Source organism: Trachymyrmex cornetzi, unplaced genomic scaffold (assembly GCF_001594075.2).
Source record: "Trachymyrmex cornetzi isolate Tcor2-1 unplaced genomic scaffold, Tcor1.1 scaffold24, whole genome shotgun sequence".
NCBI lineage: Eukaryota > Metazoa > Arthropoda > Insecta > Hymenoptera > Formicidae > Trachymyrmex > Trachymyrmex cornetzi.
In genome coordinates, this window is record NW_017297060.1 from 674,866 (window position 1) to 689,028 (window position 14,163).

Consider the following 14,163-nt stretch of genomic DNA (forward strand, 5'->3'; position numbering starts at 1 on the left):
AGACGGGCCTTTAGACTTGACTATTGCAATTTGCACATTGGATGCGACGACTCGACGAGTGATATCCAATAAAAGTTCTGGGGGTTGATTGTGTATCTTCAAATAAGGTGAAAATTACAGAAGTGAGCAAATTCACTAGAGTATTGATAATTTAATTGGTTAATACCTAGTAACATTTGCTCACTTTTGTAATTTTCACCTTCTTTCAAAATCCATAATCAAGCCCCAGATTTAAGCCGGCGGCACACGATGCTTGTTTTCCTACTGGATTGCTAGCTGGATTAGAAGCTTGCCAAACAGGAAAACAAGCATCGTGTGCCGCAGGCTTTATATTGTCACGTGCGAAAAGACAGAAATTTCATTGGTCGCATTCAGCGAATTTAACAACTAAGTACTCGCTGTTATTAATGTAATCTTTTAAATCATCTAATCAGAATTTTATAGCGTTTTCGGCCCGATCGGGTTTGCACCAATCTGGGTTGGATTAATCTTTCCTATTGGTTGACGTCACACGCTCTACCAATAGGACAGTCCAAAACGCCATTAATCCAACCCAGGTTGATGCAAACCCGGCCGGGCCGAAAACGCTATTAAGCCTTGTGTCCACGATGCTAGAAATCGGTCCAAGATCTCGGACAGAGAAAAAATTAACAAATCACATTTGAACAATTTGATCACATGACCATTGCAATTGGTCAATTCTTTCTTCATCCGAGTTCTCGGACCGATTTCTAGCATCGTGGACACAAGGCTTTAGATTTGGAAGAATACATCAATAGCTGCGTTCAGCAGAAAAAGTAGCTTTGCAACTGTTGTAAAATTCTTGGATATACCAGTTCAGAAAGTGTAACAATAAAAAACAGACCTAACAAGGGGTCTGTTCTTTTTAACTAAAGTTCTTGCGTGATTCTTTTTTTTCCATTTCTCTTCACGTTGGAGAGAAAAAGAAACATGATAAACCGTGCAAGAAGTTCGGCTAAAAAGAACAGGGTCAATTGCAAAGGTCAATTGCTTTTTCTGCTGAACGCAGCCAAATTCTACTGGATACCGTACGCAGTGTGAATTCAGCTTAATCGACTCCCTGTTCTTTTCAACGTATGTACAACTTTTTATGAACTTCGGAACGCTTCGGTGCTGCTACAGCAACGCCATCAAGCAAACTCAGCAAAGCTCGCATATAGACCGTTTAAATTCAAAAAGCTAACGGAATGCGTATGCGTTTACTTGGTTTACTGTGGCGTCGTTTCCTGAGGAAAGTGACGCGTGTGAATTTCTTTCGTGCAATAGGTTGACATTTTCTAGAGATTGAGGTATGTATGCGACGATGCACAAATTATAACAACGTATTGAGGCGTATTCCTAACTTGGATATTATTCTTTCTCGAAGAAAATAAAGAGATAGAAATAATGGCCGATCAACCAGAGTGGAAGCCTGTCGTGCAAAAAATAGTCAAGGAACTCGAACAGGCATTCGACGTGCTGCAGAAAACCTGGGAAGGCATTGGATGCACCAGGGATATGCGATCGACGTACTATGACCAAGCGCATAGTCATATAAAGGAATTGTTAAACGACATGGTCGCCGAGGCACAGTCAAAGCAGCAACTGTTGTTTGCTAACATACAGGATCTCCTCAAGCAAACAACGTCATTGTATGCAGAATTACAAATGGAGGTGATACCCAAAACGTATAATCACGTTCCTTTGTGCAAAGTTGAACAAATTCTTCAAACAGATTTACAAAATTTAGAGTGCATGAAAAAAGAGCGTATTGTAATCCTCAAGGAATTATTATCGAAGGAACAAGGAATTTGCAAGAAGCTCGGCTGCAAAGCATTAAACATAGTCGAGGATGTTGTACCTACGGAGCAAGATCTTGAGAGTTTTAAACTTTATCTACAAAAGCAAGAGACTGAGAAGACACATTTGGAGAATGTTTTTATGGATATACGTCGTTCTATAATCAAAATGATGAATGATTTGGAAATATCTCCATCTTCTCCATTTATAGAGTTAGTCTGCAACAATCCTGAGGAGTTTGTGCTGAGTACGAACAATATGACAAAACTGAAAGAGTACACGGATGAATTAAGTATGCAGATAGAAGATACAAAGTGCTACGTTGAAAAAATGAAGGAAGATTTATTGGCATTATGGAAATATCTCGACGAACCTGACGATGTTCGTCAATCATTCCTTGAAAGACATCCTGGGTACAATACTAATTCTGTAAATGCTCTTGCGGCAGAAATAAAGCGTTGTAAGGAAAAAAGAAAAGAAAATATTCTCAAATACGTCACACAGATCAGATATGAACTACAGAATTTATGGGACTTATGCAAATACTGTGAAGCAGAAAGAAACACATTTGCACCATTTTTTTCTAACACATTCACAGAGGATCTGTTGTCGTTGCATGAGTTAGAAGTGGAAAGACTGCGCAAATTTTATAACGATAATCGAACGATATTTGAGCTTCTAGAACAACGCGAAAATTTGATAACGAAAATTAAGGATTTGCTTCAGCGAGCAAACAATCCTGATCGCTATCACAATCGCGGGGGCCAATTGTTGACGGAAGAAAAAGAGCGCAATGCTATACAAAGGAAGTTACCCAAAATAGAAGCAGAATTGAGGAAATTGATCAAGAATTACGAGACTACTAATAATCAGATGTTTACTATTTATGGCACATCGTTGGAAAATGTTTTAGCAGAGAGTTGGGAAAGTGTCACTCTCGAGAGGGAGTCGAAGAAGAAGGCAAGGAAAGAGGCAAAAGATAAATCAATTAAGAAATCGCCTTTAAATAGTTCTAAGCGAACGCCAGGTATGTTGAGCATTCACAGAGGGCCAGCACTAGGGTTATCGAAACGCAAACTGTTCAGCCCATCTCCCAATTCATCGTTAAAACGTAGAAATAAAAACAATGACAAGAATAAGCCTACTATCACTGTATCCAAGATCAGAAGGAGCGGAAGACTTCCAAAGATTGGTCAGAAATCAGGCAGATCTTCCAAAGGTGGACAAAAAAGAAAGGACTCACAGTCACCTATTAATAGCATCATAGATACGACATATAATCAGTTTCAGGGCCATATGACGGACAGAGAGGAATTGCACAGCTCAATGTTGCCAGAACAGATACTAAGGAGTACTAATAGACTCAATATCAACAAGACGCCAGTACGAACGCCTATGAAACCATTGAGGAAACATCTTTCTGCCACAACAACATCATCTTACACTCCTCTCTCTGCACGCAAAACACCACACAGCCCCAGAGTCATTAACACACCGAAACTAGCGACGGCCCCGAGTAACTTGCCTTTCATCTTTTAAACGAGATTGAAATAATGTATATATTTTTTTATATTATGACATAATAAAGCAAAACTACATTGTTTAATGGCCTATACCGAGCAATAATAAGTAGTAATTAACATACATTCAGTTTATTGTCATAACCGTATAATAATAAAATTGTGATTTCGTTGAGGATGAATACAACTGAAATGTTCGGGAGTTTGTAATGATATAACTTAATATGAATTATATTATATAAAATACATAAAACTAGTTGAAAATTTATGCACATTTATTGAACTGTTACTTTCAAACCCTTTTGGAATATTTTAATTTTCGGTATTTTAAGAGTCCTTTAATAATTATATATATGTAAGTAAAAAATGTATTGACTTAGAGTTCTATTCTGTAATTTTTAACGACTGCAACGATATCGTTTCAGTGTCATTGCGCAGATTTTGTATACAGTAAAAAAGCTGCACAACGACAATTTAATGATCGTTAGAGTCGTTAAGAGTTACAGAATAGATCCCTTAGTCTTCCTCACTTTGTAATATTTATATCAATTTATTCACATAAACAAGTCATGAAAATTAATACAATTTGTGGACAATTTTTAAATGTATGATTTATACCTATCTCTGAAATGTGTATGGTCATTTTTCTTACAAAGGTCATGTTAGCATTGATAGACAGTACTTGGAAAAAGATAGAACGTTGGTGAGAGTTTTACTTGTTAAGTAAAAAATTAAATAAGTAAGTTAAAAAGTCTATTGTATGAGTATAATAATAAATTGAATGTATATTAATTACTACTTGTTATTGCTCATTATATGTTATAATATGTTATTAAACAATATAATTTTGCTTGTAGGCATCTCATGAGCCTGTTTACTTTGTAGATTAATAACATAGTAAACTTTGTCGCTTGTGAGAATGATCTGACAAATTTTTACGAAATTCGTTTTTCCAATCGTGCTAAAGATTCGAATCTCAAATTTTATCATATGTAAAATACAGTACAAATAGGAATTGATATATGTTACTGCTTGGTGATATTGGAATGCAAAAATCTATTAAATTGCTTCCAACATAGTTGAAAGTACAGTAGATTAGTTTAAGTTAATAAACGACTCGTTAAAAGGAAAAAAAAAGAGCATTGTTTATAAAAAATAACTTTCCTTTCACCGAACAGAAGTGTAGTTCGATGCAATTTTTATTCGCAGCTGTAGTATATTAAGTAGATCGTAGGTTTTATTATTGTCGCACATATCTACGTTTTATTAATAAGTCTGTGTTGTACAAATATTTCTTTATAATTTAGAAAAAACATATAACATAAACTATTTGAACGATAGGGGAAAAGATTGCTAATGAAGACTTAAACCATGAGTGGAAACATTTAAAGTCAAGGTTTATATTTTTAATGTTAAGAAGAATTGCGCTAATTGATAACCAGCGTTGACTCCTACTGCCTGTACTTTATGTTATATGTTTTTTCTAAATTGTTTTAATTTAAGGAGTCTATAAAAAAACTTATGTTTTTTGTTAATTCGTAATTTTTCATTTCTTAATAAATTTTAAAATACTTGTAAGTGCGAATCATGTTTTTGTAACGTATGGAAAAGACTTGATAAGATCTTTGCACATTTGTAACGTAAATACTCTTATGATGTACGTAAACTTAATTCCTAATATAACTTTCGAAATGTATTAAACAATTATATTTTTAAGAGGATTATTTAAAAAATGTATTTCATTAAACTGTAAAAATTTCGTCTCTTAACAAAACTTGTGTTATTACTTGCCGCAGTAACATTAGAATGAACAATTAACTAAAATTAATTATAGTCAATACATATCTAACAATTTTTGAACTATAAAAATTTTGAATTGTTAAATTAATATGTATTTTTTCACTAAAAAAAAAGAACAATAAAAATACGTAAAAATTAATTAAAACTATTCAAGTATGATATTTAATTAAAACAGTAAATTTATATTTTCATAAACAATCATTTAAGATACATAAGATTAGATTAGATTAGTCACGTTTTCATATGACATTGACAAATTGCAATTGAAAGATGTCTGTGGTGCACTTTAGAATCTATAACCAGTGTAAAAGGGTTTGGGTGCATGGGCCCTTGTTTAAGAGATATTTGCGTGTGGAGTTGGGCAATCGACTTGCTGCGCGGTAAGTACTGTGAATAAATAGGAGTAAGTTTGGATCTACAATAGGTGTTTTAAGCTTTAATTCGTAAGAAATGGACCAACTATAGTCAAATGCGAGGAGAATATTTGATCGTGATTCGTCCATTCCTTATGGCTTAAGGCTTAAAAATCTATTGTAAATCCGGGGTAAAGCAAGAAGCGCGGTAACCGAGGAGTCTAAGGCTTTTACATCTGACGAAGAAAGTTTGAGACCACGCATCAATTTGTTTTATTTAATCAAAAAACATCATTCTGTATATTTATTTATAAAATTCGGACATTGCCGTACAATGTTGTAAATGAAAATTAATATAAAAACATTGGAAACACAGATGAGTTGTATATCGAACATTTAATAAAATAATATTTCTTTTTATATTTATTTTTTTATTCATTATTATTATTATTGTAAAATTCGGACATTGCTGTACAATGTCATGGGTGAAAATTAATGTACAAGCATTGAAAACATTTGTTTGATTTCACGTTTGATATATGTTTAAAGCGAGAAAGAGAGTTTTAGAACAGCTAGTGCAGGAACAGAAAACAGACCACGTATTTCGCATTTTGTACCATCTAGATCCACTTCACGTTCCAATTTCCAAATGCTTTGGTATTCTTTGATTGGTCATTTCATAAAGTCCTTTCTCCTGATTGGTCAACGAAGCATTTGCAACGTAAGTGGATCGCTTCCTATGTTAGGTTAGGTTCAATTAACTTTCTCGACATTTTGCTGGTTTTCGTGTCTAGTCTTTTATCATCGCTCTTTTAGAAATATAAGCGGAAATACGAGACGGTTACTTTATTAACATTTACTATTCCTTCACATACGACAGAAGAACGTTAACACCTGGGAATAGTAACGGAAGGTTCGAAAAATGGGCGATATAAAATCCTTCTTCCACCAGTGGTGTGCGAAGAATGGCAAAGAACCGCAATTTGATGTTAGACCGACAGGTAAGTATATCTGTCGATTTTATTTCGTTCAAATTAGTCGAAATGGATTATATGGATTATTTACGTTTCGCAGGACCGAAGCATAGGCAACGTTTCCTCTGCGAACTACGAATACCTGGCTTCGACTATGTCGGTGCAGGAAATTCGACTAACAAGAAGGACGCGCAAGGAAATGCTGCGAGAGATTATGTCAACTATTTAGTACGTACAAATCGCGTGAATTCAAGCGATGTACCTAAAGATGCTGGGATACCGACGATGACACCGGATGCTATTAAGAACGAAGGTGTTTCCACACCAATAAAATCAGTGTTTCAAGGAGGCATGGGACCGAATGACATTGGTCAAGCATATAGGCCGTACAATGAACGTGGCCAAAGTAATTATACGTACATGGATAGGCTGGCTGATCAAAAGAAAGTGGAAGATGCTGAGGACGTTGACGTGAACTCTGGGATACACGGGAACTGGACGATAGAAAATGCCAAGTCCAAGCTACATCAGTTTATGCAAACTAACAAAATTAATGCAGATTACAAATATACTCCGGTCGGTCCGGATCATACGAGGTATGGAGTCTTGCAAATGGACTTTTTCTAGAACATTGGAATGGCATTGCAATGCAGTGCATAGTTCAATTTATATGTTTTATTGTTATGAACAATTGCTTGCTGATTGTTGTACCATTTGAGATTTAACAAGGCCATTTTGGAGTATATTGCTCACTTACATCTAAAGCTGGTGCAAGAGAGTCGACGATGACTCTCTTCTGCACAAATGATAAATGCGTTAAACCAAAACTTTTATTAAAATGATTTAATAATGGTTTTGGTGCAACTACATAAAGAAACTTTCTTCAATGTACTCCAATGTGGTCATCTGTGACATCTTCAAATGGTGAGTCATTATACATTGTAATTAATTGAGGGAATGATTGAAACAAAAAGTTTACCTTTGATATAGATGTTTATCACAAAAAATAAATTTAATTATTTTACATGCCACTATTTTGACAAATTTTATAAGAAATTATTGAAAATAAAATAACTTATATTGATTTTTCAATAAGTAAAATTAATATACAAAAATCATTTTTTAATTTATATTAATAATGTTCTCAATGTACAGTAAATATCTTATTTAGTTATTTAAAATATTTTTGTACATTCAAATTGTGTTGATTATGTATGTTTCTTTCACATTGTTCCCTTAATTATTAATTGTATTAATAATGTATAATATATTTTATAATATCTATAACAGAAATTATTTTTCACAGGAGTTTTATGGCAGAAATGTCACTTTATATTAAACAACTTGGACGAAGTATGTTTATTTCTATTATATTTATTTAAATACATTTAACCATATTACATAAGAATGTAATAATTCTCTTAATATTTTAATACTTCAGCTATAACTGGCCGTGAAACTGGATCAAACAAACAAACAGCGTCAAAAAGCTGTGCTTTATCTATTGTTCGCCAACTATATCATCTAGGTGTAATTGAAGCATTTAGTGGTACATTAAAAAAGAATAAGGATACTGAACAGATGAGACCTTATCCTGTCAAAATTTCACCGGAACTGGAGAGTCAGATTCACGACGTTTTAACGAGTTTAGATATAAAACCAATTGATATTAAACAGGTATTAATTATATTGATTATCCTTATTTTACACACACACACACACACACACACACACACACACACACACACACATCTGTAGAAATGTATCAAAATATCTAATTAGATTTATAATAAAATATAAAATATTCAAAATCTAGTCATCGGTTGCAACAGAAGATGATAATACAACTACATCGAAAGACGAAAAAGATACATCAACTACTGGTGTATCTTTGCTAACGAATCAAGTTTTGGACGATTTCATATCTTCCGTACCGCAACCTGCCGGTGTCGTAAGCTGGTCACCACCTCAGCCAAATTGGAACCCATGGACTGGATGTAATATAGATGAGGGACCGCTGGCAACAACATCTCTGGATCAGTTGTCAGAAGATTTAATGAACGAACAGCGAGAAAAACTGCAGCAGGACTCCAATTTGCAGGCAAGCACCAAAGAAAGATCAACTCTGCCCGTTTTCAACAAAAAAAGCGAGATCATGAATGCAATTAACGAAAATCCAATCATTATCATACGTGGAAATACGGGATGTGGTAAGACAACGCAGGTTTGCCAGTTCATTCTGGACGATTATATCGCATCCGGTCAAGGTGCATATTGCAGTATAGTTGTCACTCAACCCAGAAGAATCTCCGCTGTATCCGTGGCTGACCGAGTCGCCGCCGAAAGATGCGAGGCTTTGGGACAATCAGTTGGATATTCCGTGAGGTTTGAGTCGTACTTACCGAGACCCTATGCCAGTATAATGTTTTGCACTATTGGTGTACTCTTGAGAAAGCTAGAGGGTGGCCTTAGAGGCGTATCGCACGTTATAGTTGATGAGATCCATGAGCGAGATGTCAATTCAGATTTCATTATGGTGGTGCTCAGAGATATGATCCATCTCTATCCCGATCTCAGAATCATCCTTATGTCTGCTACAATTGATACAACATTGTTCAGCGAGTATTTTAACAAGTGTCCTGTGGTGGAGATTCCTGGCAGAGCGTATCCCGTTCAGCAATATTTCTTGGAGGACTGTATACAGCTGACGAATTTTTTTCCACCTACAAATTCCGGGAAACGTAAATCTAAGGAATCAGACGATTTGCCAATACCGGACGCAGAACCAGAAGAAAATCTGAATAAAGTCATCGGCAATAATTATTCTGTTGAAACAAAGAACGCTATGGGACAGCTGACGGAGAAAGAGATAAGCTTTGAGTTAATAGAAGCGCTACTTATGTATGTTAAAAGACAGGATATTCCAGGTGCTGTGCTGATTTTCCTCCCTGGATGGAATTTGATATTCGCGTTGATGAAACACCTTCAGCAACACTCTCTCTTTGGCGGATCGTCTTATCTCATTATCCCACTACACTCGCAATTACCGAGAGAAGATCAGCGTAAAGTTTTTGATCCTGTCCCGTCATTTGTAACGAAGATTATTTTGTCCACAAATATTGCAGAAACTTCAATCACGATCAACGATGTCGTCTACGTTATAGATTCTTGCAAGGCCAAAATGAAGTTATTCACTTCGCACAATAATATGACTAATTACGCAACTGTTTGGGCCAGTAAAACGAATCTCGAACAACGCAAGGGTAGAGCGGGTCGTGTTAGGCCTGGCTTCTGTTTCCATCTATGCTCAAAAGCCCGATTCAATAAGATGGACGAACACATGACACCAGAAATGTTCAGGACGCCTCTGCACGAATTGGCGTTGAGTATCAAGCTATTAAGATTAGGCAATATCGGTCAATTCTTATCGAAGGCAATTGAGCCGCCTCCCATTGATGCCGTGATTGAAGCGGAAGTTGTATTAAGAGGTATGCCTTTTATCTTTTTCTTTTCCTATAATCAATTGATTTCTAAGACTTTGTATTTTTATGCACGCAGAAATGAAGTGCTTGGATAAAAACGATGAATTAACGCCTCTTGGCAAGATTTTGGCGCGTTTACCTATAGAACCGCGGTTGGGAAAAATGATGATCCTAGGATGTATGTTTCGTGTGGGCGACGCGCTCTCGACGATGGCCGCAAATAGTACCACTTTCCCTGAGGTATACAACATGGGTCCAGATGTGAAAAGGCTGACTGCTCAGCAAAAGTGGTTTGCCGGTGCTAGATTTAGTGACCATGTCGCAATGTTTCATGCTTTTCAAGCATGGGAAGAAGCGAGAACAGGTGGCGAATGGGCAGAACAGACGTTCTGTGATTCAAAGAGCCTGAGTCTACCAACTTTACGAATTACCTGGGAAGCTAAGGTCGGTAGAATTGCGATGTGGCTAGCATATATCCTTATATACTCGTGATAATGACTTATTATTCCATATATGCAGAATCAACTACAAGCGCTATTGCAAAGCGCTGGTTTTCCCGAGGAGACTCTGTGTCCCATGCCACTAAATTATCAAGCGGGTGCGGATCCGCGTCTCGACACCATCACTGCGCTGTTGTGCATGGGTCTGTACCCCAATGTGTGCTATCATAAGGAGAAGCGGAAAGTTCTCACCACAGAATCCAAGGCTGCGCTGATTCATAAGACATCGGTGAATTGCAGCAACTTCGAACAAAACTTTCCATTCCCGTTTTTCGTGTTTGGTGAAAAGGTATTTAGACAGCACAATATCCAAAATTGAGATATAAGATATTTTATGTTTTAATTTTGGATATGCGTGCTGTGTGGATAATATGAACATTTCTTTCTCTCTCACACGCTTCGATAACTCTCCATCTTGTTTTATTAGATTCGCACGAGAGCTGTATCTTGCAAGCAAATGACTATGGTGTCGCCTATACATCTCTTACTGTTTGGGTCACGAAAAGTAGAATACGTGGATGGCGTGATTAAACTGGACAACTGGATCAACTTGGATATGGATCCGCAACATGCAGCAGCTATCGTTGCTCTGAGACCAGCTTTAGAAAGTCTTGTAGTTAGAGCATCCAAGGATCCAGAAACGATTCTAGAATTGAGTCCGACTGAAGAAAAGGTATAAATCAAACTTGAAATTTTAATTTGTACATGTATGTATATATTGTATATCAAATTAACATAAAAGATTTGTCATTCTTCTATTAAATTTTGTATTGAAACTTCTGGCCATTACTAATCTCAGATTATAATGTCGGAAACGAAAAAATACATAATAAACATTTTTGCAAAAAATATATTAAAATATAAATATTTTATGACTAGGAGTCTTCGGTAAGATCCAGAGTTCTTAAAAGATTGGAAAAATTTTTGAATAAACAAAAAATATTTTTTAATGGAATAAAATATAAAATTAATTAAATAAAAAAAAATTTTGTATTGAAACCATTAACTAGAATTTTGTTTTAATTTTGCTGCTATTTTTATATAGAACTTTATTTTACAAAAATGAGATCTTTTGTGCATTAATTTCATATCTCTTTTATTAAACTTAAAAAAAATAGTTTTCTTCTTCTGTCTCTTCTTTTCTCAATCTTTTTCCGCGATATTTGGTAAACGACAATATCTTGGATTACGTTTCAAAAACGTATATTATATCAAGTAAAATTTTCTTTGGAGAGGACGTTTTGGAATGTTCGACGCTATTGATAATTTTTTTTTTTCCTTTCAGATATTGAGCGTGATTAAGGCATTATGCAGCATGAATGCTTGTCGTCACGAATTGGAGCCGATAACCGGTGGTGGTTTTCAATCAGCGCGACCCCCCAGGGGACATGTAACTGGCTTTCGCGGCAACTTTAACACTCCTCCAAAATTGATGCGGGGAGGTGCAGGTTACCGCGGTCCAGTCTCAAATAATGAGTCTTACGGTGGGAATAGTAGCGGCTTTAATGATAACCACAGCGGTGGTTACAACAGAGGAAGTTACAACAGGGGATATACCATGGGCAATTCACGCGGTCGAGGTGGAAACTGGAATAATAATGGCAATCGCGGACGTTACTTTAATTAACATTTTATTTACGATAACTGTAATTACAGTATGCTGTTGCTTCAGAATGCAGTTCAGGATTTATAATTCTAGACATTGATCTGAAGTCTTGATATGAAAGTATCTTAGTGTATTGCCTTCTTTTTTTAACTTTGATTGACAAAGGTGATACTTTAAGTTACTGTTCAGAATTAGAAATCAGCACTATATTAGATTGAATTATTTAATTGCATGGGTGGTTCAATTTTTATCTGGAATTTTTTATTTCTCCAAGAAACGGTGGAGTGCCGAATTCCCGTCTCGTAACAATTAGGAAATTCCGTTTGGTATAGAATGGAAGCGAGACATATTGTAATTATAAAATAATAGCGGCAATATAGAATGAGTTGAATGTGTTGGCTCGAACAATGCTATCATAAAAGTTCGACTGAAAAAGAGATTAAAGCTGGATTTTCATCTGACGCTAGACGCTCATTTTCAGCGTCAAAACAGGTCACGTGATCAAAATTGATGCTTGGTATTCGTCAATTTTGATCACGTGACCTGTTTTGACGCTGAAAATGAGCGTCTAGCGTCAAATAAAAATCCAGCCTTAGCCTTCAAAAATTTTACAATGTTGCAAGTTCAACATATTTTCACTAAACACTCAAATGTATGTGTATGCAGAAGTTGATGGTTCCAATCAGGTTAAAGACATCTATCTTGCAGGCAATAGCATTTTTGTCAAAATGAAAAGTATCGTCATGTGAAGAGAAAATACTTGAAGAAAGAAACCTAAATTGAACAATACAATTTCGTCACTATTACCATAATTCTAGACAGAAGTTGAGTCCCTCATGTATCGTAGGTTTAGGTTGGATATTATATTGACATATTATATAATAGTATATATACTACAAAGATGCAACCGAATTATTGAACCGAACTTAAAGACGAGCTGCGAGTTAAACTTCATGAGCGTCACAAACATTTCCGCGATCTATACTCTAGTTTCTATTGTTTTTTTTTTAATTCTTGGCACCTATTTTTCGAAGCAAATCCTAAGAGATTAATAGTCAGTTCACGTTTTCTAGGATGTATGGAAACGTGATATTTCTTTGTAGAATCCCAAAATCTACTCGTAGTAAACACTTATATCCTCGTTTATGCGAGGAGCTTGCATTCTTCTTCTTCTTGTTATTGGCCTCGCAGCCTACGCAGGCTGATACTGGACCATTGAGGTCTACGTAAATTGAATCGAATCGTAATTGGGAGTGCGATGCACCGGCCACCTCGAACCGGGCGAGTAAAATAAAGGATGATGCAATCAAAATGGTGGGGCGCCCCTTCAAACACTGGACGTCTGCAGCTACGACGCTTCCACGCCGCACGGCCGCACGCCAAGACGGATAAAGGGACTATCGAAATTGAATACGACGGCACAGTCCAAGCCGGCAACGCTTTTCAAAAATATAGTCGAGGTGACGCAACACCCGAGACGAGAGGGAACACGTCCACCTCGGTTGAGTGGTTCTTCGGAACTTTAGGAGCTTGCATTGACTCTGTAAGCATCGCACTGAAGAAAATAAGATTGAGTTAATCGAGGAACCTTTATCCCTCGGAGGCACAGGATCTTGGTCCAAATTTCAAATTCATGAAGTTATGATCCTATATATTGGGTCGGAAGTCCAAACAGGGGAATCTCAAGAAGAAAAAGTAAACACTTGTGTAGACTTCTGTGTTAGGGCGGGTGTGAAATGAACTCTTTTCGCCCGCTACTTAGATCAGCAGTATAACAGTGATTTCAATTGTGGATGCTTCCATTTAGTGACACAAGTATCTTTCTATCTTTCTTGGTATTCAAGCATCCTGTGTATTTTACGTGGTAAAGCTTTATGTTCACAGTGCTCTAGCTCTGAAATCAGACTGAAATCTCAAATAGAGAAAGAATTAACAAATTCCATTAGAACAATTTAGTCATGTGATTATTGCGACTAATAACTTACTTTATCTAAGATTTTAGATCAATTTCTAGCATTATGGCTTCAAATATACATGTGATACTCAAGAGTTTTAGCACGAAGCTCGTCTTTAGATTTGATTCGAGGTTTGGTTCGATAAGCAGGACGCATCTAAATATTATTCTATA

General features: G+C 36.1%; 2 protein-coding genes across 4 annotated transcripts in view; both read left to right on the top strand.

Moving 5' to 3' along the window:
- The window catches only part of mle (dosage compensation regulator mle), a 14,217-nt gene extending 1,745 nt beyond the window's left edge, over positions 1-12,472 (top strand). The window contains exons 2-10 of one of the 3 annotated variants that reach the window (XM_018507558.1): positions 6,354-6,474; positions 6,548-7,043; positions 7,754-7,800; positions 7,889-8,124; positions 8,264-9,935; positions 10,006-10,373; positions 10,449-10,718; positions 10,857-11,102; positions 11,715-12,472. In XM_018507558.1, coding sequence (XP_018363060.1) covers positions 6,396-6,474; positions 6,548-7,043; positions 7,754-7,800; positions 7,889-8,124; positions 8,264-9,935; positions 10,006-10,373; positions 10,449-10,718; positions 10,857-11,102; positions 11,715-12,056 — 3,756 coding nt within the window. In that variant the 5' untranslated portion in view covers positions 6,354-6,395 and the 3' untranslated portion in view covers positions 12,057-12,472. The other 2 variants (XM_018507557.1, XM_018507559.1) reach the window with 2 other exon arrangements.
- LOC108761164 (protein regulator of cytokinesis 1) lies at positions 1,164-3,460 on the top strand. The gene is made up of 2 exons (XM_018507560.1): positions 1,164-1,310; positions 1,388-3,460. Exon 2 carries the CDS (start codon positions 1,408-1,410, stop codon positions 3,337-3,339), a length of 1,932 nt encoding a protein of 643 aa, XP_018363062.1. The 5' UTR covers positions 1,164-1,310; positions 1,388-1,407; the 3' UTR covers positions 3,340-3,460.
- Positions 12,473-14,163: the final 1,691 nt, after the last annotated feature.

Bases quoted from the DNA above. Each gene is read 5' to 3' on its own strand.
- LOC108761164 (XM_018507560.1), top strand. From the start codon at position 1,408: ATGGCCGATCAACCAGAGTGGAAGCCTGTCGTGCAAAAAATAGTCAAG.